Source organism: Perissodus microlepis, chromosome 7, assembly GCF_051167445.1.
Source record: "Perissodus microlepis isolate ML-2025 ecotype Zambia chromosome 7, ASM5116744v1, whole genome shotgun sequence".
Classification (NCBI taxonomy): Eukaryota; Metazoa; Chordata; class Actinopteri; order Cichliformes; family Cichlidae; genus Perissodus; species Perissodus microlepis.
In genome coordinates, this window is record NC_140467.1 from 52,673,211 (window position 1) to 52,697,722 (window position 24,512).

A 24,512-nucleotide genomic window follows, 5' to 3' on the forward strand; every position below is an offset into this window, starting at 1 on the left:
CCATTGTGAAATCTAGCCCCACCCTATCATGTAATTTACTGAGGTCAAATGTGAGTGGGCGTTAATGGATCTCAAAACTGGATTATAGATGGCAGACGGTTGGTGTCGTAAGCCACAGCCTCTGTTCACCACCTTTGTCATTCGTTCCAGAATGCCAATGTTCACATTTTAGAAAGAGAGGACAGATGGCTTCAAAGAGGAGTGAAAGAAGCCATCTATGTCCACTGTGAATAACCATCTTTGAACAGAGGCGGTGGCCCCATGCTGCTTGGGGCCAGCATGAGTACACTAGCTCATTTCTCCCACAAGCTGGATTTATATCTCCTCCTGTTGAACCAGGGATCTTTCAAATGTGGTAACCACTATACCATTGAACCACCATAAAACATTTTTGACTCATAAACTGTCTGTATCATTCAGTACAGTGATATCTACTCCTAAACTTTTGTTAAAATGCTTCCAGAACATGTATCCTGAGTAGAAAATTGGTACAGATGCTGAAAAGTGAACTCAAAGAGCATTTCATCAATTTGTTCTTCATATTTAAACTGTCAATGTTAAAAAAGAAAATCTGCTGAGTCAGACAGCGACCTTGAATCAAACGATGATCCTGAGCAGTTTCTTTCAGCTCCAAGTTTAATACTCTGCTGAAATTCATTCAGTGTGGGCCAAGTGATAAATCAAGAAGTACTTGACAGATATAGCTGTATTATCAAGATAAAAACAGAATGCGTTTGTTGTGCGCATCTTATTTTTGACTCTATAACATGTCAACAATCTGAATATAATATCCAAATTTTTAACATGTAAACAACATGAAATTACACCTGAATGTACAGTACAGCCCTATAAATACATGGATGCCACATCTCAAACAAGTCATGCTGGTACCAGAAGGATCTCCACAGTGCTTTTACTACTTAAACTGCAGGTGTTTTTTTAATGTCTTTTTGGGGAGAAGCAAGACAAAACTTTCAGGGTGGGCTGACGGATCCTATTAGGAATACTACTGGGTCATCTGGGTTTCCATAGCCTGTGCGGCCCACTCTGGAGCAGCCTGACGGATCTTCTCTAGCAGGTTGTTGACTTGGAAACATAAAGACTGGATCTGTTTATCCCAGGTAGGAAGGGGTTCACGGGCTGCCAGAGACACAGGAAAAAAATTAGAAGGTGCATTTTCCTTTCAAAACAAAAACTATTTGCATGTGAACCATGGTGAAAACCACAATGCGTGTTCCCCTTTGGCCACAGGCCAACTATCTTTTTGTTAGTGCCACTGTCACAAACCCCTACAGAGAATATAATAGAATAGCATAGAATAGAATAATCCTTTAATTGTCCAAAAAGGGGAAATTTGGTTGTAAAAGCAGCAGAATAAAAGCACATATTCAAACCGAACAGGACACAGAACAGAAACACACACAATTTTTACAGAAAAAAATATTTACATCAACAATAGTTACAAAAACAGAGTACTGTAAAGTTATTAAGATTAAAGTATAGGTTTTTTTATATATAAACTGAGAAAAGTAATGTGCAAGTTATAACAGTTGTTTGGTCAATTAGTGCAAATTACAGTGCTGATGTAAACATCTATGTTTGTTGGGAGCAGTTTTGATTGTACAGTCTGACAGCTGCAGGGAGGAAGGACCTGCGGAAACGCTCCTTCATGCATCTAGGATGCAGCAGTCTGCCACTGAAGGAGCTCTGCAGTTCAGCAACACTTACATGCATGGGGTGGGAGACTCCATCAGAGATGTTATTTTGGCCAGAGTCCTTCTGTCTCCCACCAACCTCATCCAACCTCTTCCTCTCAGCTGCCGTTAAACTGCTATTCCAACATACAACATATCATGGCAGTGTCTCACTACCATCTTGTAAACATTCATTCCTCACACCCATCAGCCTACACTCTCTTCGGCACTGTCCATTGCTCTGAATAATTGACCCATGGTATTTAAACTCATCCATCTTCACTATCTGAACCCATCTGTAACTCCCACTCCTACTACCTCACCACTGTCTCGCTGTCCCCACACATGTCTAGCATCACCCTCATGTACTGCTCTGCCACTCCTGAGTTCCTTATACCACTGTTCCTCCCTTGAATCCCGTCACAGACTTTTCTAGATCCACACAAATACAGTGCAACTCGTTCTCTATACTTCTCAATCACACTGTCAAAGCTTCTATAATGCCATTTCTGAACATGAAGCAATACTGCTGCTCACTGATCGTCACCCCGCTCCTTAACCTTGCTTCAGAAACTCTTTCCCATAGCTTCATGACATGGCTCTTTAACTTTATGTCTCTATGGTTGCTACACCTCTGCACATTATCCTTGTTCTTAAAATGTGTCTGTGTATTTAATGTTAGTGAGCTCAATTTTAACCACTCCCACTGTGTGCCCTTAGGTTTAGACTAGCCAACTAGTCTGTGTTTTATTCCTCCTGTTTAAATAAGTAGTAATTAATTCACCAGAAACATACTTAAAAGTGTTTTACTTACCTTTACTTAAAACTTACACTAATTTCTGTCCACTTATGTACGCAATTTATTATATCCAAGTCATTTATTGTTTGTGAATACAGATAACAGTGATTCAGTTCATTTTGGCTAGAGTTAGAATCTCTTTCTCTCTAACCCATTGTGTCTGCACAGAGCTGTGGGGCAGCTACCTAAACCAGTGTCCTTATTCTGTAAATGCTGCAAAATAATGTCACAGGGATTAATGTAGCTAGTGCTACATTAATTAAGTGCACCATCTTCCTGCCACAGCAACACCTTTTCCGGCCACAGCTCTCCACAATAAGCAATGTTAGACAGTTGGCACATAGCAAAAAAAAAACAAACAAACAACAAACTGATTGCTTCCACTTCTTCCTCTGATGTTGGGCAGTACATTGACTCACCATACCATCCTGAGGTAGATATTGGTATTACATGAAAGCCTGCCCTGCTGTGGCTAAGGATTAGCTTTCAATTGTAAAAAACACACAGACTGACACAAATTGTTCTGGAATAATTTTACAGCAATTTTATCCATATCTTCTGTTTATAAAATCTGTTAATCTGTAATTTTGATTTACAATGACTAAAGAATGAGTTAATATATAAATAATTATACATTTCAACTTTAAATTACTTTTATCAATTGTTTTGGTTCCTAAAAATCTCACGGCCAAATCCTTATACCTATCTAAACCTGTATAAAATTTGTAAAACATGCAAATAAACAATTTCATCACTTACTTTCAAAATGTACAATGCCATCAATCTGGTCAATGAAACCATTCATACGTCCCTCAGTGATCATCTGAGAAGCAATCTTTTCAGCCTACAGACACAAAGCAGAAACTAGAGTTTGTGTGTACCACTATGGAAAACAGGCACTTATTATCAACAGTAGTTCAATAACTTCCCAATGAAGCATAAAACTAATGTGGCTCTTATACAAGTTTAGCATTAATCCAATTCATATCTCACCTTTGCAGGGGGGATTTCCAGCAATGCTCCTAGCTCTTCAAAAGTGATGTTGTTGTAGAGTTTACTGGCAGATAGGAGGTTGTGTTCAATCACAGCTCTGTCAAGGATGCTGGAGCCTAAAACAGATCAAAGTTAAGAAAGGATAGGTGTTGTGTCACTATACCTATCGTTCAAGTGTAGAGTGCCCCTCAAGCACCAGCATAAATGGTTACAGCCCTGTGCTGACCTCAGTTATCATGAGCAATGACCAAGTCAACTACACCTTTGACATTATAGCTGCAGTTAAGAGTGTGTCTAGAAATATGTTTCACAGTATGAAGGGAGCACAAAACCAGAAAGAATATCAGCTGATTCACCAACTTATTTAATGAGGGTGGAGAAAATAAGGATTTCTCTCAGTGTGTAAAACCCAGTATCTCAGCTTACCATCTGCTGTGGTGGCTTTCTGGTGAGGCATCAGCATGGCAGCAAACTCCTGCAGTTGGTTACCTCTAATGATGCGGTCCAGGTACATCTTCTCCAGGATACCATAAGCAGCCAGCTGCTGACAGCGCTCATCCTTAAAGAGAGTAGCCAACATACGGGAACGTTGCTGTCCTAAAAAAAATTGCACCATTTTTGGTTAAGAGTGTGAAAACCGCAAATCAGTAGTATGCCTTTATATGTTTTCCATTAGTTCTCATTACATTATTTCTGAAAATGTAACACCTGCTTATACCTGCAGAGGCCAATATGGTGCAGTTCAGAGCATGCTTCAGTGCCTCCAGGCGTTCACTTTCATGAACAATTGACTTATAAGACAGCTCGTTGTATCTTTGTGCAGCTTCAATAAACTTCCTTCTGAAGTCTAGTACTCTGGCATAGCACACCTAATGAGAGCAGCATAAGCACTTATCCACACAGCTTCACTGAAACAACAGATAAGACTATGTAACTATGAAATCACTAAGAGATCATGTACCTTATAGTGTATCTGTAGCTGTTCATTAGAGGACTCATTCTGAAGCAATGAGGCTCTGTTGATGTAGGCCTCTGCCTGAACCGGATCATCATCTTCTAAGTAAAGTCGGGCAATTTTCAGATATGTATCCAACTTATAGTCAACATTATATTGCCTGAAGGGGATATTTTAAAAAACAAACAAAAGAAACAGGGATTTAAAGACACAATTACCATCAAGACTTGCGTGTGACAATGGTTTACTTACTTCTGTCCTGTTTCGAGGGGAATGCCAACTAAAACTTGGGCAGCATTTCTCCAGTCTCCCTCCTTTTCATAAATGGTCGCTAAGTGCTGTCTGATTGAGGCTACCTAAGGCGATGGAGGAACATTACTCAGTTAAGCGCTGCAGTGACAATACTCAAGCTTAACTGCCTGAATGGTTACCTCCATTTACACTGCGTCAGAGAACTGGAGCAAATTTACCTGTTCCTCGAAGGAAATGACCCTCGGCTGGATCTTTTCCAAGGTGAAGTGATACACTGCTTTTGCTGTGGCGTCAGGCAGGTTGGGCAGATGTGTGCAGAAATCAGTGAGCAGCTGTCTTGAAATGACGAGACTGACATTTTCATTGACCACTGCAAGAATGTAAAATATAATAGTAAGACATGCTCCTGAAAAATGAACCAAGGACTTAGAATAAGCAGATATTACAGAAGAATACAGGCACACCATACTTGCTTCTACAAAGGCCTTCAAGGATTCCAGTTGATCAGCATCTGTAAACTGAATGGCCTTTTCCAGAATTTGTCGATATCTGCAAAAGATTTCACCGGTCAGAAACCTTCCAATTTTGCTGGTAAGTTTAAAATGTTTACATAGAAAATCGAAGAATTAAAACTTAAATATGAAACACAAATACATTTTAACTTATTGGATGAAACCCAGTGTTTTTCCCACAGATTAACTTTACTTGGGCAAGGTATATTAATGGCTGCCCATGTGATGCTACAATGAGCTCACTAAGGCTACAGAGCAGAACAAGGCCTGCTGACACCCAAATAATCTCCAGGATGACGTAACTAAATGTCATTTGCAGTATAAGAGACTCACTGATGAAGCAGCCAATAATATTTATATTCATCAATTATTTATTGTTAAAGCACATCTAAAACCCTCCCTCACCAAAAACAGATTGTAAATCTGTGGGAGAAATTGCATAATCCCATGTATACTGTATTCCCTTATGATATAACAAACATCATATATAATTATGAATTTAAAAAATAATAATAAAAAAAACCCTGACTGCTTGGTTGTAAAAGACTGAACAGTCATTTGTCAACTGCACCATGTAACAGATGTTGTGTCACAACCTATAATAGTCTACAATTAATATTTAATATTGTAGAACACTATGACAGAACATCACAGACACTATGATGACACTGTGACACAACTAAAATGTTGTAAATAAATAACAAAATGTACAAACTGAGAAGTATGGACTTATTCTGTGAGAGGAAATTTTGAATTTATTATTTTGAAATGAGTACCAAAAAAGTACCAAAATTGAGGGAAAAGTACCCAATCCATTCAGTAAATATCATTTCATAAATAAATCTGTAATCAACATGTCACTAAAGTGCTGTGAACATAACAGAACTATGCACACACCAGTTCACATATAATTACAGCAATCAGTCTGTGGTCCCTTACTTAAGAGAAGTTGATGCATTTGATTGTGACTTCTGTGAAAAACAAGTGTATTTAAGCTTGAGTGAATTAAACCTCCCTTTATTAAACAGCTATTTAAATATTTTCACTTTAATTAACCATCAGCATATACTGTGGATACAGTAAACAATTTCTTCTTATACAAACACGTATATAACAGGACCTAAAAGATTTTTAAATAGATTTATCACCTTTTGGACAATGCTGACGAAAACTGAAATTGCAAAAGTAGACTTTACAGTACAGTTGTACTTAATAAAATGCACAGGTGTTCCTAATAAAATGGTTGTTTATAGGATGGTAAGAACGTACGCAAAGGGTGTCCTGGCAGTTTTCTAGTCAAGTATCACTTTGTTCAAACTGTATTAAAGCTATGTTGTGCTCTGCACCAAATATGTAGCTAAAGAGCAGCAAGTTAGCTAGTTAGCTTGGGTGATAAAATATACAGTTCTCATAATTATTTTACCAACAATTAATGTGGGTAGTCACTCCTTTTATGTTCCTTGCACTTTGGATAAAACCTAAAAGCAAACATTGACAGACTGATTGCATTTCTATCTGAATGTATGGCTAATGCAGCTAACATTAGCTTAGCTTTGTGCAGACCAGCTGCTAGCTAGCAGTTTCTGTTGCAGTTTTTAACGAGTGATGTTCTCCGTAACTAACGTTACATACTTGGCAGCAAGATCTTTATGAGATCCACTTGAGTTCATCAGTTGTGTAAGCTCCTGCCTCACTTCGGTCGCCATTGTAGCCTGCGTCGAAGTGTCAACACCGGTTTCCTCTGCCGAGACAGGGGAGAGCCTTCCGTCTGCAGTCAGAGCGCAGAGCTCGGCCAGGAAGTGACGCAGCCAGCAATGGGAGCGGAAGAGGGAAAAGAATGATTATAATTATTTTAGGCCAGGCTTAAATGTTGAACTATTGTATTGCTTGTTTATTGTTTTCATTTTATGTATTAATATATGTTTTTAAACAAAACTTGGTGAGTATTATAAACTATCCATCCCTTTCCTGAAAACAATCATAGCTATATTTGGTTGCATTTTTTCTACTAATTTTGTAATTAACCTAAAAAAGGGTCAATCTATTGTTAACACTAGTATCATCTGAAATATGAAGGGCTTTCTTGTTTTTGCGCAATAAAATATCCTGTCTCACAGACATGCTGAACAACTAGATTCTGTATTTAATGCATCTAGGCTGGGCTGTTGTAAAGCATTATTATCAGGTTGTTCTAAAAGCTCCCCGAAAAGCCTTCAATTGATCCAGAATGCTACAGTAACAGTACTGACGGGGACTAGAAAGGCCTTTTCTCCTTCACTGGCTCCCTGTTAAATCCAGAATCCCATTTAAATTCTACACCTCACATACAAGGTCTTGAATAATCAGGCCCTATCTTATCTTAAAGACCTCATAATACCATATCACCCTAACAAAGAATTTCGCGCACGAGTTGCTGGCTTACTTGTGTTTCCTAGAGCATTTATAAGTAAAATGGAAAGCAGAGCCTTCAGCTTTCAGGCCCCTCTTCTGAGAAACCAGCTACCAGATTGCATTCAGGAGACAGACACCATCTCTACTTTTATGAATAGCATTTCTTCATCACTTACTTCTTCTTACTTTCTGTGCATTTATACACCACTTTACATATAATCATTAGTTACAGCCAATCTCTGGTGGACTTCCACAGCATGCCTTTTGCCTTGTCTCTCTCTCTGCTCTCTTCTCTTTCAACACACTCCAAACCAGTTGTAGTGGATGGCTGCCCCTGTACCCTCTGGCACGTTCTTCCTGTTAAAAAGGAGTTTTTCCTTTCCACTGTTTCCAAGTGTTTGTTCTTAGGGATTAATTTGACTGTCTGGGTTTTCTTTTTATTACTTTTTAAATGCTATGTAAATAAAATTGAATTGAGCTGACATTTTTATCAAACCAGTCAAAAGTATGTGTAAAGTTTAAGTAAAATATAACTAAAATATATAGCCTAACTAAATAATGTTGAATAATAGTAATAGTAATAAAATAGATACAACACCAGAGGTCAAGTTATATACAAGTGGTATCAGTTAAAAACTAAATATCTATATTCAACATCAGTCAAAAAGTATATAAGTATATGCAAAATACATAAAGAAATGTCTGATGTATCGACTTTTGTACAAGAAAAAGTCAGCACCATAAGAGCTCAATGACTATCAATTGGACCTCATGTCACTTATGATGAATGTACTGGAGAGACTACGCTGGCCTACCTAAGACCTTAGGCAAAAACATCTCTTGACACTCTGTAGTATGCAAGCAGCTCAAATCTGGGAGTGAATCATGCAGTACTCTCCCTGGTGAAGACATTTTACTCCCATCTTGGCAGTAAAAACTGCAGGTTGAAGTTTATCTTGTCTGTTTTTCTGAAGTGCATTTCATGTGTTTTACCACTCTTATAGTAAGAGAAACTACAGGACATGTAAGTAAACATGTCCACTATCTTATTATTTACTGACTACCTGACAGTGGTACGTGAGACTGGGCACTTAGTGAGGCTACTGGGTAGTGCTCTGTCAGATTTCGGTAAATATCCAGCACACGAGCTCCAAGGCTGACTGTGTTGTTTGTTTTAATAATAATAGTTTTTATTTTCAAAAAAATATTTTGTAAAAAAAAAAAGAAGAAGAAGAAGAAAAAAAAGCATTAAATAGTTTTGTAGAAACAGTCATAACTTTGATAATGCAATTGTGCTGTAGCTTTAAGTGTTACGTCAGTGTTTCGTATCGCATGGAGGGCGTGGCCGGCCTGTGAAATGTCAGGGAGGAATGGCGCTCGGCGCGGTATTTTGAACAATCGTCTTTTCCTTTCCTCCCTTTTATCTGGAAACGCTGCTTAGCTTAAAAAATTGGGGTAAGCATGACTATGCAATGGCCCTTTCTAGGATTTAACACACTATATTCAACATAAAGACTCACATTAAAGAATGTATTCAATGTTGAGATATAATGTTGTGCTAGCTAGCTCGGGTTAGCAAGCTCAGCAAGTTTGCTAGTACAGTTGTTCTGCCCGCTGGGCTGTCTAGATGAGACTGATGTTGCTGTCTTTGCTGTCTTTGATGATAACGATATTTAAGGATACACTCTGGTGAAAAAGCAGCATAATATTCCCAGGATTTGGATTGGCAGAGTATTTTCAGCGCTGAAGGAAAGTTTCTCGTGCACAAAACAGGGACTTTAATAACATGGTGTAAATATCATGTGAGCCGGCCGCTAAGTTTACTTACTGCAACGGCAAATAAAAAGTAAAAGCTAAGTTAGCTGCACATCGAGTTGTTTTGACATACTGGCGAAACGTCTAAAGGATCATAGATATTTTTATGTGTATGTAAAATATTAGAAGGCACAAGTCAGCAGTTGCATTTGCTGTTAGTTGGTTTCATATTACTTTAGCTGTTGATCCTGTAACATTCTTGGAATTTACGCTTTTCTGGTTCATTCTCAGACTATAACTCAGTCAAAATATGACTTTCTTGAGGTTAAACTAAAACATCATTTTGAAGTGGTTAGGCCACGCTAACTCCAGCCCTAAAACACAGACTGTAAATGCTGTTAAGGAGATCTATAATAGCAAGCGCAATAATTGCATTGTGGAATTAAAATGTTGTATTTCCTCCTATGTCAAGTGACAGGAGAAATTATTGAAAGCAAGCATTGTTTACGTTGTCAGAGTCTGCAGAGTTTTGTTGTTGTTATTTGTGGGGTTGTTTTTTTCTTTTACTCGCTAGCAGCACCCTGTTAACATAAAGTCTTATCTCCAGCGATTGTTTAGTTATGCTTGTTTTGCAGTGAACTGTCAGTGTAAGTGTCTCTGCTTGTTACCAATATTTATAAACGCTTCCCCTCAGCATAGCTTAGCGTTAGCCGGGCAGCTAACTAAGCTGATGACGAGGTAAAAATGGCGGATCTTTCGAAATCCAACCCCGGCCTGAAATAGTAACGCAGCCAGCAAAACAGCTTGTCGCTTTTTTTTTCTCGCTCTTTGCCCCAGTCAGGACCACTTCTGGGCATTTTTAAAATAAACGAGTGCAACTCAGCACAGTTTTCTTTTGATGGCTTTCACCTGGGGACGTGAAGAGATTCAGCTCAGTCAGCTCTGCGTGTGAATGTGGTATGGAGTGGGTAGGGTTCATATGTGCGTTTCGGTGGATTAATGTTGAGTAGAGTGCAGCAGGACAAAGATACGGCAGAGATGATCGTTGCGGCCTAGCATCAGCTGTCTGCTTCAGTCAAAATCAGCACAAGTCAAACGTTACTCATTCCCACCTCTTTATTTATTACATCTCACGTAATTACTGAAGTCATTTACAGGTAAAGTTATGACAATCTGGCACTTCTACTGCACCTTCATGGCTAGCTCGCTAGCTTGAACTATCTTGCTCTATATTCTCAGCACAGCTTTTAGCTGTCTGTCTGTATTATAATCCAGTTATGTATATTGTATAAATGAGTAGAGGAATACATTTTTTTAATGAATTGCAAACACTGACTGCAATTAAATGCAACAGCTCTCTAAAATGATGAATGTATATCCTCAGAATTTTAAAATTGTATTATCTTTGTCTGTCTCTCCCTGTTCATGGTGCATCTAGTGCAGTAAATGTAAGCTTCTAGGTCTTTCAAATAATATAAAAGTGATCAAATACAACAGAAAACCCTCCTGCCTAATATAATAGCCAGAAAAACAGATTTGACCTGCTGGAGTTTGAACATGTGTGCCTGTATTATAAGTTAAACTGACAGTGGTGTTAATGTTGTGGCTTACTAGTGTTCGTGATGTATTTTGCAATGACAATTAAACTGTATTGGTTTTTCAGGATTAACAGAAAGCTGAGAGTTTGCAAGCATGGATGTAGTGTCACCAGAGCTCAACAGCCTCCTCCCAGATGAGATAATGGATACTGAGGATATAGAGGATGTTCCTCACTCTCAACCTGGCACCACTGCAGTCCACTCAGAGCCCAGTGATGATGCATCGGTCCCAATGGAAACTGATACACCCGTGGCTTCAGAGAACGTGAGCCTCTGTTCAGATGCCGCTTTAACCGAACCCACTAAGGCTATGACCACCTCCACGGCCACAGACTCCATGCTTAGTGCCAGCTCCAGAAGTCCGCCTCCTGTCTCCAATTCCAGCACATCGTCTCCTCTTCTTACCATCAAACCAGCCTTGGCTACTTCGACAGCCACAACCAAAACCACAGACAGTGTTACTGGAACTAGTGTGACTACAAGTGGATTACAGAAGCTCACAACTCCATTTACAATCTCTCCTGCAAATCGCCAGATTATTCTCAATAAGGTGGCTTCTCAAGCCTCAGAAGCAGCAAAGTCTGCAGGTAATCCACCCCAGGTCATCAAGCAGGATGGACAGAAACTTTTGGTTACAGCTATAGGAAAATCGGGGCAGCCTATAGTGCTTCAGTTACCCCACACAGGCAGCAAGCCTGGCATTTCACAGACTGCCGGAGACACCAAGTCTCAAGCTCCGCAGTTTAAAGTGGTGACTATAGGTGGGAGGTCAGACCTGAAGCCAGTGGTGGGCAACCAGGTGACCACATTACAGACCCAGCAGCTGAAGACTGTCCAGGTAACAATAACCTTTTGTATTATTAATACATTTTTACAAAAATATTGCTTGTCATGTTCCACATGTTACTGTTAAATTAAACATAATTACTACTGTAAATGATTGCTTCAATATCAATTGAACATACTGTGTACAAAGTTTTTCAAGTTATTAGATAAGATCTGCTTTGACCTTGATCTAGGCTGCCAGTAAATGTAAGCTAACAACAGTGTACTGACTAAGTACAGTTTGGTGTTTCAGAGAAGATGGAGTGGGACTGTGTCTCAGTAACCACTAGAACCACTAGTAATCTAGTGTGGAACTATAACGCGCAGAGCTCAATTAAATGTTATTTATACAATTCCAGTCACCTCAAGGGACTTTCTATTGCAAGTTAAAGGCTTCTACAGCATTAGTGAGAGAATCCTGATGACATGATGATCACTTAGCACATGACGATGGTAAAGTAGAAAGTCTTTTTCTGAATAGAAAGAACCTGCTGGTAGAACCAGGCTCATGGAAAGCCTAACATGGGCTTTGACTGGTTGGGAGATGAAGGGAAGAGAAGGTTAAAAAAAAAAAAAGGAGCATAGAGAGAGAACCACTTTGGTGAAGATTAAGAGGTTCATCCATGTAGTTTGAATGTGGAATGTAAAGATTCCTTGGTGTTTAGATTTGTAATTCCAGGGAATTTTTTGTTAGGATCTGGTTAAAACCTCTTGGGAGGGGGTGGGATTTGTCTGACTCATAAAGTACAGACGTAACAGGTTTACATTACAGGTTACAAACAAATTGGTAAATCTCCCCATTCAACTGTTCTTCGCCTGTCTGGACGTTGTTTAAATGAGCAGTTCTCATATTTGGATTAAAAATTGTTACCAGTGACTGCTTCACTCTGTGTATAAGGGGTAGAGCAAGCATATACACTCGGGCATGTTTGTTTGGGAGTTTTTATCATCTTAAATAATTAAAAAATTTGTAGGGAAACAAGCACACTCACTCTCAGGGTTTAGATGAACATTATTAGTGCGCTATTTATTTAAGAACTGAAGTCAGATCATCTTAACAAGCATAAAAATAATATTTTTGTCTAAAATCATAGTTCAGAAGAGAAGGAAAGGTATATCCTCTTTTTATCCTACATGTAGGAGAATGATTGCAATAATTTACCCCCGGTAAGATATTCAGATTTAAATATGTTTTGTTTTTTTTAAAAGCCACCAGTGTTGCTGTGAAATGAATACCTCAGCTGGCCTGTCTGGCTGCATAAAGTCATGTTGCAGAAGTGCTGATATTGTGTGTACATTGAAGAAAAAAAAAAAGTGTCATAATTTCACAGTTGCTATATCAGAGCACTGACAAAGAATTGTCTTAATACAGCACATTGACCAGCTCAGTATGTAATCTTACAATATCACTGATGACCTTTTCCCCTACGAATATAAATTCAGTTATCACCCTCATAAATCCAGTATCAATTAAGTTGTACAACTAGAGCTCAGGTATCAACATCAGTATCAGTAAATGAAAATGCAGCAGAACTGACCAAGGTAGGACACGCCAGTAGTCGTCATCTGCAGACAGAGGCAATGTTTGGATATTGAATGAATACGTTTAAACATTTCTGGCTAATTGTCTTTTCAGATTGCCAAGAAGACACCAGCATCCTCAGCTGCACCGATCAAGTTTATCATCACAAAAACTGTTAACAGCAAAGGTATAAGTGCCCAGGCATCAATGCCTCCTGTGATCACAGGTGAGTCTAAGTAATAACTTTTTGAGGCTATTTTGTTGTTTCAGTTTTTAAATAATTATCAAACCACATAGTTTATTGCTGTTTGTTTTCTAGTTATGTTGTAATTAGCTTTGTCATTAAACCTTGCACTGTCTGTTCATAGGACGGGTTCTGACCCAGAGTTCACCAGTGATGCCCCCGAGGACCATTACTCTCTCTGAGCCCCACAACACTAATTTACAAAGTATCCCTGGCAAAAAGATTGCCATTTCCCCTCTCAAGACTCCCAGCAAGGTGATATTATATTTTTCTGTATTTACTTTAACTGAATATGGTCAAGTGGCTAGAGACTAAAACTAATAAGTCTATAGTTTAATTGTCACATAATTACAACCTGTTACTGCAGGTAAAGCACGAGTGTAATAAATCACCTCGAAACCCCCTGCAATGTTTACTCAAAAATGTTTGGAATCACAATGACATAATAATGGTACTTTGATCAGAGAAGGGGGAAGAGAGAAAGAAAGTCTTTGCAACTCTGAAAGCCTTCGTGTGGTCAACAACAGACATGTTATGCCCATATCGTGGTCTAAACCAATTAGAGAGAGAGATACTCAGTTAGAGGCGGGACCTCTCTGATTGGCCGTGGTCCAGATATTCCTGTAGGCCTACGTTTGAAAGTGCAGGCAGATAGAGAGAGGTGCGTAGCCTAGGCCTGATAGTGGATGTAGCTGTGGGTAATGAGAAAAGATAACTTTTTCGTTAAGTTAAGGCCTGATCTGTTGAAATTCATAGCCAGTGCTCTGACAACCTCTCAGGTTACGTCTAACACTGGTCCAGAGACTGCATCGACCTCTGAGCCAGAGCACACTGAAAGTAAAAGGTGGAAAGTGCATACATTTCGAAGAGAGTGGCTTGACCAGTTTCCCTGGCTAAGATACAGTAAAGCTGCCAACATTATGCACTGCATTTACTGTCGTGCGTGTAGAAAGACCATGCCCGGCAATACTGCATTTGTGACTGGTGCAAATACATTTCGAATTGAAACACTGAAAAAGCACAGTGTATCTAGAAAACACATTATATGACACAATATAAATGCACTGCCCAAGTGTCCCCTCTCTCCACTGCCTTTCAGCGGCAGGCAGCAGCAAACAGGTCATCAGAGGAGGCCAAATGATGATTAAGTTTAACAGTGCCTACAATATTGCAAAGAAGAATTTCCATTCTCTAAGTTGAAGTCCGAAATAATTCTTCACAAGAAAAATGGCTTGAACGTAAACTCCACATACAGTAATGATGTCACGTGCGCCCAGTTTTTGTGAACCTAACTTTTGTGTTGATGCACAGGCGCACCAATGCAACCATGGCGAAAAGTTAGTCTAGAGCCCTGGGGTATTATCGGCACCCTACTGGGCAGGGGGGTGGCATGGACACCTACATTTGTGAATGGGATAACGTAGACGCTTCAAGTTAATACTATAGGTGTATGTACTAAAAATCTCAGAAGAGTTTGAATCTCAGTGACTTTGACCTTAAGGTCAAAGGTGAAGTTTTATGAAAATCTTGTGACTGCGTAAACTGGAGAATAAAATTACGTAGAATTTTGAAATTGATCCCATAGGTGTGTCTGCTAGGAAGCTGAGCGGTAGCGTTGGTGGTTGGGCCGATACTGTTGTTTAAAATAACAATTTGATTGTCTTTGTTTTTTGGAAATGTAGTTATTAAAAATGCAGTAGATGTATTCACACTCTTTGAATATTTAGACAGCCCACAACGGATTGATGTGTCACAGTACATAAACATCAGCCTCTGGCACTAGTAATCATCATCGTATTTGCAGACAGGAGTTTATATTATATTATATTATATTATATTATATTGTATTATGTTTAGTGCTGTCAGCGTTAATCTCGTTAAAATGACGAGTTATCGCGAATCGCGTGGGGCTGGACGGCGTTAATGAGCTAACTGTGCTAACGCGTTGATGCTGTGTAGCACCACGCACAGAGCGATTCATGAGATTAACACTGACAGCACTAATTATATTAGATATTTCTTTCACTCCTACTAATTAATGAATATGTATACATAGTGTTTGCAATTGCCTTGTTATAGAATGTTGGTTTATGTGACATTCCTGTTACCATACGTAATGGCAGCTATATTGCCATCCAACTAGGGTCTTTGTTTAATCAGGTGAAATTTTCACAGCTCATGCCGCTTGTCTGTTCCTGCCAGGTGACTGTGGTGTCTGTGGCTTCCCCGACCTCCGGTGCTTCTCAGAAGTCTGTAGCACTGCCTGTGAATGTAGCACTTGGCCAGCAGATCCTGACAGTCCAGCAGTCAACATCTGTATCTCCAGTCAAGGTGGCCACTAGCCAGTCAACAACACAGGTAACATGAAAGCACAGAACAGTCAGTTGTAGTTGATGCCATCTGATCTGAGGGGGAAAAAGGAATTTAAAAAAAAAAAAAAGTATTCACCTTGTTTGTGCATAAGTGTCATTTCAGCTCCGTATGAGAGTCAAGGAGTTGCAGCATACTGCTGTGATGTGCAGTCATGCTATTTTCCTCCTCTCTTCTTTCTTGCTCTTGAGTGCACCTCATTTTACTGCTACACACAAACAGGCCGCATTTAGAATTGAGCTGACAGGAAGCAGGTGAAGTGGGAGACAACTCACTGTTACTGCAAGTGCAGTTTTAAAAAAACAGAACAAAAAAACCCCAAACTTCCAAATAAGCATTACACTGATGAATGAAAACAAACATGGAGCAAACATGCAGTTAAAAGCTGTGGAAAGATAAAAATAGAGTGAAATGGCTTCTTCTGTGCTATGTTAGCTCTTGAAATAATAATTGCTGCTGTGTAGTGAACACAGAAAGGAAGTGAATAGATTTAATCACTTATATCCGATCCAACCTTTTTGGGTCAAAATGGAGGAAATCCGTTCCAAATATCAGATTGATACATCTGCAGTTGGTGGGATTGTTGTTTATAGTCTGACACAGTTTGTAGTAAACAGACTGTTCATTACTCAAAATGACTGGCTCAGTTGTGCACTGCATGCTTTGATTTATTTATTTTCTCTCAAATTTGTACCATTCTGGAAATATTTCACTTTTTCTGGTAATAAAGTTCCATCTGTGAATCACCACCTTATCACGGTAGAGGATTCGCGTGGCCCAGGGATCCCAGCAGCTATGTTATTGGGTGGTCTTTCGCCCCCTGGCAGGATCTCCCAAGGCAAATTGGTCCTGGGTGAGGGACCAGACAACGGGCAATTCAAAAACCCCTATGAGTGAAACCGAGGAGGGTGCCCGAGGGCGAGCGCCTGTACATTGGAGTTTTTCCTGGTGGACGATCCCGGTTTTTCCCACTGCAATTTCTAGAGAAACTGAATTTTCTTCTTTGTATATAAAACAATAAGTTGTGCAGTTGTTTTTGTTCAACTGACTGCATTGCTAAAGCCATGGCCATCTGATGCAGAAAAGGCAGGACAGACATGTCATGTTTATCTCAGTGCACTATGGGGGCACCAATGATGATGACTTACTTCGCATGTAAATTTTACCTCCATAGCAATATACATTTTTGCCAGAAATAAAATGGTTGTGTAAGATTGTTTCCAAGCAGATAGAAAGATAATTAATACTCAAAACAATTAAATGTTTTCATGTGACCACATGCCCCAACTATGATATAAGATTGTTTTTATGCATTTTACATGTATAACAATGGATCAGCATTTGGGGAGCTTAATCCTGGCCTGCAAAAAAGAAACTGAAGTACACTTTGAAGATTGTATTGCCAGTAAAACGGGCAGCTCTTAACAAACTGCTGTCAGGATGAGGTTCTTTAGGTTTTGTTGTTGTTGTTTTTGGGTTTTTTTTTTTAATTTTCTCTTCTATTACTGGCTTCAGTCTGTTTCTCCGTTTGATGTGAATGTTTTCAGAACATTAAACCTGTGGCTGTTGGAGGAGTGGGAGGTTCCCAGTTTAAAACAATCATACCCCTGGCCACCCAGCCCAACGTGCAGCAGATCCAGGTGCCTGGCAGCAGGTTCCACTACGTTCGCCTCGTCACAGCAACGACAGCGAGCAGCACAGGACAGCCCAGTGGTCCCAGTACCAGCTCTATACAGACAGGTGACCTATAAACTTGTTTTGTTTCCTCTGCTAACAAATACAGGCAGCACTTAGTAATTGCGCTGTACCAACTCGTGATGGTGCTTATCCCACAGCTAAACCTATGGTGGTCAGTACAGCAGCGGTCAGGATGTCTGTCCCAGTTGTCCCAGCACAGACCATGAAACAGGTAACCTGGGTATCCAAGTTCATTCAAAGAGAACTTTCTCTGAAATGTCCCTTGAGCTGCATTCGTGGTTTTTATTCCCCGTAGGTGGCACCTAAGCCCTTAACATCAGGACCACAAGTAGTAACCACCACTCAGACTCAGCAACGTTTGATCATGCCTGCAACTCCACTACCCCAAATCCAGCCCAACTTCACCAACCTCCCTCCAGGCACCGTCCTGACACCAGCTCCAGGAGGAGGGAATGTGGGTTACGCGGTTGTGCCAGCACAATATGTCACACAGGTTAGCGAATTATCTTTGTGTGCTTTTTGGTTTGAATTGTTTTTTTTGTTTTGGGGTTGTTGTTTTTTTTTTTGTTTCTTTGTTTTTAAAAGATGGATTTCCTTTTCCTGAGTGAGTTTCAATATCGTGTTTCTGCTTTTCTCATAGATCCAGCAGCCACCATTTGTGACGCTTGCCAGCAGCTCTAGTTTTTCTGCATCCACTGGTATCCAGACTCAGGCCAGATTGCCTCTTAATGGGTAAGAAATGGTAGAAGCCATCTTACTATGACTTTTGTTTTTATATATATTGCATTGAAAGACCAACTAAATGATATCTGTTCTATTTAAAAAGATGTTTACCAAAATATTAAAGTGATTTTCTTCATTTGTTCTCGTGACTGTCTATAGTTTAATCTAATTAATGTTCATTGGTTCAGTTTGTCAGCAGCAGAAACAACCTCAAGACCAAGAAAACCATGTAACTGTACCAAGTCACAGTGCCTCAAACTGTAAGTGTAACTGTCACTGATAATAATGTTTATCCATTGGATAAATCTGTCCAGGTGTAGCTCAATAATGAATACATGTTTGTATACAAACTATATGTTTGTAATTTCAGCTGAATATTTTGTAAAGTCATCTGTGACATTATATTTTAGCTTTTGGTCTGTGAGTCAGAAAGAAGAAACCATTCAAGTTCCTGTTTACGCTCCTTAAATATTGATGCATATTTTTAATATTGTAAATATTTTTTTGCTCATCTGGCAGAGGGACAAGTCTCTTTTTTAAAAAACATTAAGACAAAAGTTCAGTGGATTTGAGCTTAATTTGATTTGTTGGTCAAAGTAGGGCTGGGTTTTTATTCATGAACCTGTAGAAGGATTATCAGTTGCCTGCAGCTGCCTTTGTCTCCAGATTGCTCAGGTTCTCTAACCTGGTATGCTTTCAGTATTTGTGACAGTTGGCTTTCTGCGTTGGCTCTCTGTTGTCTGCTTCCAGCTGTTGTGTAGGTCTCCTGAGGCTCACAAGCCCACTGCCACTTGTGGCTAGCTGTGTCCCTACCTGCACCAACAGCCGTCTTACAGTGGAGGCCAAAGGCTGGCAGGGAATCACGTGTGCCTTTGCAAAATGAGATTTATGGTCATAAACATCCCATGGTGTTTTTAACCCTCATTGTATTTAAAGTTAAATAAGATCTCAGTTCAGTGACTTTATTATGTTTACTTTAAGGAATAATCATTGTTAATAATATAGATAACAGTAATCAGTATTATTATGTTTGCACTAATCTAGCAGCTTTCAGTCATATTAATCTCATACACAAATGCCTGGGTAAAACTCTAAATTCATGACCTTTATTTCCAGGAGGTCAAAGAGCAACTTTGCTATGAAATCGCCATGGTAAATGATAAATGGACTGGTATTTATGGTTTTTTTTAAGTGCTTTATACAACATGCCTAATTCACCCTTTCACACAAGCACTTCTTTCTACACCTAAGTGCTCTCTGATGTGTTTCTTATTAACACCTGGAGCATAACTTGGGGTTCAGTATCTTGCCTAAGGATACTTTGGCATGCAGACTGGAGCAGCAAGAGATTTAACAAACGAACTTCCAATTAGCTGACCTGCTTAGCTGGTAATGGCTAGTTTAAAAAAATCCTAATACAGTATTATTTTGCGGTGGAAACCATTTTTCCTTTTTTATCAGAGTTTAGGAAGCACTGAGAGACTTAATGTTGCTGAATCAAATTACAGTTGACATGGTTTTATTAAATGGTGGGTTTTTTGTTTGCCTTCCTATAGCTACTGTGACTGTTTTGCAAATGGAGAGTTCTGCAATAACTGTAACTGCAATAACTGCTTCAATAACCTGGAACATGAAACTGAACGTCTCAAAGCTATAAAGGTGAGGCAGAAGTCCACTTTCTGAATTCTGAGAATTTTGGGCTGAACTGCATCCTGTTTGACTCATAAATTGCTGCACAAACATGTTTTCACAGACTTGTCTGGACCGAAATCCAGAGGCCTTTAAACCTAAAATTGGTAAAGGCAAGGAGGGAGAGTCGGACCGTCGACACAGCAAGGGCTGCAACTGCAAACGCTCAGGCTGCCTGAAGAACTACTGCGAGTGCTACGAGGTAAGCTCTCCAGTTTTCTTTTTTTACAGATGGCGTCACCTCCATTCATTCTTCTCTTATTGGCATTTATTTCCTTCATTTTTGTTTCTCTTCACAGGCGAAGATCATGTGTTCGTCCATTTGTAAATGCATCGGCTGCAAAAACTTTGAGGAGAGCCCGGAGAGGAAGACGCTAATGCATTTGGCAGATGCAGCAGAAGTGAGAGTTCAGCAGCAAACGGCAGCCAAGACCAAACTATCCTCACAGATCTCAGATTTGCTCATGCGGACGACGCCTGTGATTTCAAGTGGAAGTGGCAGGTACCTGAAACACAGTTCACACATTTTTCAACATAAAATCAAATCTGCAAAGAGCTTCTTTTACAGTAAGCATCTGATATGTACTTTTTGTAGAATCTTTAGCTTTAGCTAAAGTGTTGCACAAGTAAGGGCTGCAGTATGGGCTCAAAATGTGGTCATAAATATTTTGTACTTGTAAAAAAGATTTGTACTTGTAAAAAAGATTTGTATGTGTAAAAAAGATTTGTGTGTGCGTAAAAAAGATTTGTGTGTGGACTTAGAAAAAAAACCCCTGCAAGTTACAAGTACGAATTTTGACCCTATTTTTCTTCCTTTCATCTGATTGGTCAATGTCATGTCAATCACAAATGTAACAATCCAATCAGAGAACAGATGGGTTTGGCTGTCGGAGGGGCGCTTTTTTGAACTGCAGGTCCTTGAAGGGTGATACAGTTTGAAGCTGGAGGATCTCTATATAAATATCCGATAGCAGCTAGGTCCCCTAACTTTCAGTAGCTGTTGAAAGGAAAAAGTTGTGGTATATCAGTGGTTAGAAATACCATTATTACTTTAGGATTAGTTTAACACAAAGTCAGGGCTGACCCAGGACCATTGCTGTGAGTCACAGTGCGCAGCATAAAAGTTCTTTCACATCAGACGCAGGATGTGCTGCTAATGCTAACTGCTAACTAAAAGCAAAGGATCCAGAATTTGTTGTGCTGGCTGCTGGGCTCTGTGGGTTTTTGCAGCAGCTCTACCTGTACTAGATGCACCTGCTCCTTGTCTTTTCTATCTCTGACTTTATGTCCTCTACAAGAGTTTCTGTTTTTTTTGCTGGTTCTTCAAATGTTCAATAAAAACATGTATGCTAATTCATAACGAAGAAAGCTTTGTAATGAAGACTGTCATTTCCAAAACACTGCCCGCCCCCACCCCGCGGTCCGCAGCGCTGTTGAAAAGGCTGTGGAAGTCCCTATATTAAACACGTAGACCTGTGACACAAAAATCACCAAACTCGGACGACCACAGACTGTTTTCCTTCGTGGTGATGAAGGAAAACGCTGGGTTGGCATGTAAAAGGGCATTTATTCCCTTCAAAGACCTGCAGTTCAAAAAAAGCGCCCCTCCGACAGCCAAACCCATCTGTTCTCTGATTGGATTGTTACATTTGTGATTGACATGACATTGACCAATCAGATGAAAGGAAGAAAAATAGGGTCAAAATTCATACTTGTAACTTGCAGGGTTTTTTTTCTAAGTCCACACACAAATCTTTTTTACGCACACACAAATCTTTTTTACGCACACACAAATCTTTTTTACGCACACACAAATCTTTTTTACGCACACAAATCTTTTTTACAAGTACAAAATATTTATGACCACATTTTGAGCCCATACTGCAGGAGATTGACTGACAGATTGATACAGGATCTGCAGTGATGCGGACACAGTACCGCAAGAATTAGAAATGATCTTCCAGTGAAGGGTGGCTGGACACTCCTTTAGAGAGAGGGTGAGGAGCTCAGTCATTTGGGAGGGACTGGAGTCTCATCTTTTGATGGCTTATGAAGGCCTTTATGTCACCCTGCAAGAGGTGTCCAGGAAGAGGGAGGTTTGGGTGAATCTGGATCCTGATACTCAGGAGAGATGAGTGAATAAAGCACTTATCTTTTATTTTATTTCAACAATTATGGCTACATCCCAGATACATTGTAAGGAAGTCTTCTTTTCTTGCAAGGACCAACTTATGTCTAGGCATGCACCCTGGGCACCAAACCAATACCAGTGTTAAATTAATAAGCTGTATAGAAGAAGACACTCAGAATCTCTGTTATCTGCAATGCAACATCAAATTTGACCTAAACTACCTAAACTTTAAAACTTTAAGTAGAGACGTACGCGCTTTCAGAAACGGTGCAAAATGTGTGTGTTTCCTGTACAAGCTGCAGGAGTGTCAGCACATCTATATGAAGCTATGGAGGGGGTCATTAAAACTCACTTGTGTCTGATTGACATGGAGTCTCCACGATCCATCTGCTTACTACTGCTGAGACCAGATAATGATGGCTTTGTTGTCAATACTCAGACTTTTATTTTGCTTTCCCCCCAGGCTCCCGTATACGTTTGTAACAAAGGAAGTGCTTGAAGCAACATGCGAGTGTCTGCTGGAGCAGGCCAAAAAAGCAGAACAGACTCACCAGCCTCAAGTTGAGGCAGAGAGGATGATTCTGGAGGAGTTTGGACACTGCCTCATGAGGATAATCAGCTCGGCAGGGAAAGCCAAATCAGACTGTGCCTCCATCAACTGCTAGGCCGAGGCCTGTAAAGGCTCTCCACCCTCTAACCCTCCTACCAGCTGTGGAGGCTAAGAGCATGGATTACTTTTTGCACTCTGTCCTAGACCCCAGGGTTTCTGGCCTGCAGGGAAACAGGTTGTCTCCTTCATCAAAAGGCAGAACAATGAACTGAAGGCAGGCAGATCCCACCCCCACCCCCCTGCCTTAGCCAAGCTGAGGCCAGCTGGAATAATAAAAAACATGGAGCAGTTGTTTGCACTGTTCACCTATGCTAACAGAAGGAGAAATGGACTGGCTTTGAAGACGTTACCATACTTGTCCACCTGAGTGTGATGCACACAAATGACTGAACAGGAATACAAATGTTCTTTCACTTGATTTTCTTTTTTCCCCAAATTTCCCTTCCAAACCTCTATCAAATGTTTCCTTCACATTTGCTCTTCCATTTCACTCTGTTTTTTTTTTTTTTAGGTTTGTTTTGAGGTTTAAAAAAAAATGCCTGTAATTTTATGTAATCCGTATATTTGTGCTTTCAGTAGACAAAAAAAGAATATGTATCTTTTGATATTTATTTTCACAGGTATTTGTAATCATTGTCAGCGCTAATATTGTGTGGCTTCAAATGCTACAACATGTTAATTATTAACCAAGGCTAGGCTAAATTGTTTTAATGAGAAATGAGTAGATGCAATCTTTGGTTTTATCCTAAATCCAAATGTGAGATGAATGCATACACACACAGTACAGAATAGTTGTAACTTGGTTACACTGACAGAGGTTCACATTTTTCCTGGTGCTGTTTTGTTTTCTTAGTTACATGCTTACTGTACATTAAAGACCAATTACACCCACGTGACTTTTTTGGTGTTCTTTCAGATATCTGGACACGATAGCCTGAGTGTTAGTGTTTTCCAGCCCTGTCCACACCTGTGTACCTTTAGACCCTCTAATGTCTCAGTTTTAGTCTGGCCTAAGCTGTAAAGCTGAGACTTGTGAACAAGGGCTAGAAGAACTGCTTGTTGTGCTTTTAAGTAAACAAATGTGGCCAAATGGTTTTTATGTTTGTTTGTTTTTTTTGTATTTAGGTTATAAACTTCAAACAAAAGTTATTCACGGAGTTCCACGGGAACACTGTCCCAGTACTGTCAATGAAGCCAGATGACACAAACCAATTAAAATACAGGACACTCTGAGAAACATAAGTGTTGTAAAACCCATTTAAAAAGCATTCAGCTGATCCAAAACACTACATCAAGTATGCTAACAGTAAAAGAGATCATATTTCTCTTATATTGTTTTCTCTTTCTTGTTCTGCCTTTGAGCACCATTACAGACCTGCTAGTTCTATTATTTTTCATTATTTCTCTCATGTACACACTCATATACAGACATGATATATCTGTCAGCATACATTCAAGTAATCACTTCAGGCTTCAGTCTGCTGAAGAAGGCTCATTAACCAAAGCATGCTACAGCATCTGCCAAACATGCTGGAGGTGGAAGCATTGCTATGGCATCTCTGTATACCTGCCATTGGAACTAAGTCACTGGTGTATATTGATTATGTGACTGCAGATAGAAGAATTCCTCACTCTCTACTCAGACTCAGCCAAAACTGACCGGATGGTGTTTCACAGTGTAAATGGATAATTTCTTTGCAAAGAAATGGGCTGTCCTTCAAAGGATAGGTCAGTCGTCTGATCATACAGGT

The 24,512-nt window shown here is 39.7% G+C and overlaps 2 protein-coding genes across 2 annotated transcripts; one reads left to right on the plus strand and one right to left on the minus strand.

Moving 5' to 3' along the window:
• Nucleotides 1-618: 618 nt before the first annotated feature.
• cops4 (COP9 constitutive photomorphogenic homolog subunit 4 (Arabidopsis)) lies at nucleotides 619-7,003 on the minus strand. Its single transcript, XM_084935862.1, has 10 exons — nucleotides 6,838-7,003; nucleotides 5,163-5,242; nucleotides 4,912-5,063; nucleotides 4,694-4,797; nucleotides 4,448-4,601; nucleotides 4,205-4,355; nucleotides 3,913-4,083; nucleotides 3,487-3,602; nucleotides 3,253-3,337; nucleotides 619-1,140 (listed from the first exon to the last, which is right to left on the minus strand). The coding sequence occupies exons 1-10, from the start codon at nucleotides 6,909-6,911 to the stop codon at nucleotides 1,007-1,009; spliced, it is 1,221 nt and encodes a 406-aa protein (XP_084791988.1). The 5' UTR covers nucleotides 6,912-7,003; the 3' UTR covers nucleotides 619-1,006.
• A 1,937-nt stretch (nucleotides 7,004-8,940) lies between these two features.
• Nucleotides 8,941-22,965, plus strand: lin54 (lin-54 DREAM MuvB core complex component). Its single transcript, XM_084935864.1, has 14 exons — nucleotides 8,941-9,051; nucleotides 11,015-11,787; nucleotides 13,411-13,522; nucleotides 13,665-13,795; nucleotides 15,743-15,898; nucleotides 17,458-17,650; nucleotides 17,746-17,819; nucleotides 17,904-18,101; nucleotides 18,249-18,340; nucleotides 18,520-18,591; nucleotides 19,888-19,990; nucleotides 20,085-20,222; nucleotides 20,320-20,522; nucleotides 22,615-22,965. Exons 2-14 carry the CDS (start codon nucleotides 11,044-11,046, stop codon nucleotides 22,814-22,816), a joined length of 2,418 nt encoding a protein of 805 aa, XP_084791990.1. The 5' UTR covers nucleotides 8,941-9,051; nucleotides 11,015-11,043; the 3' UTR covers nucleotides 22,817-22,965.
• The last annotated feature ends 1,547 nt before the right edge of the window (nucleotides 22,966-24,512 follow it).

Coding starts and splice junctions, on each gene's coding strand:
- cops4 (XM_084935862.1), bottom strand. CDS start 6,911: ATGGCGACCGAAGTGAGGCAGGAGCTTACACAACTGATGAACTCAAGT. Junction 5,064..5,162: donor GAAGGCCTTTGTAGAAGCAA/GTATGGTGTGCC, acceptor ACATTCTTGCAG/TGGTCAATGAAAATGTCAGT. Junction 3,338..3,486: donor TGGAAATCCCCCCTGCAAAG/GTGAGATATGAA, acceptor TTGTGTCTGTAG/GCTGAAAAGATTGCTTCTCA.
- lin54 (XM_084935864.1), top strand. CDS start 11,044: ATGGATGTAGTGTCACCAGAGCTCAACAGCCTCCTCCCAGATGAGATA. Junction 13,523..13,664: donor AATGCCTCCTGTGATCACAG/GTGAGTCTAAGT, acceptor GTCTGTTCATAG/GACGGGTTCTGACCCAGAGT. Junction 20,223..20,319: donor ACTACTGCGAGTGCTACGAG/GTAAGCTCTCCA, acceptor TTCTCTTCACAG/GCGAAGATCATGTGTTCGTC.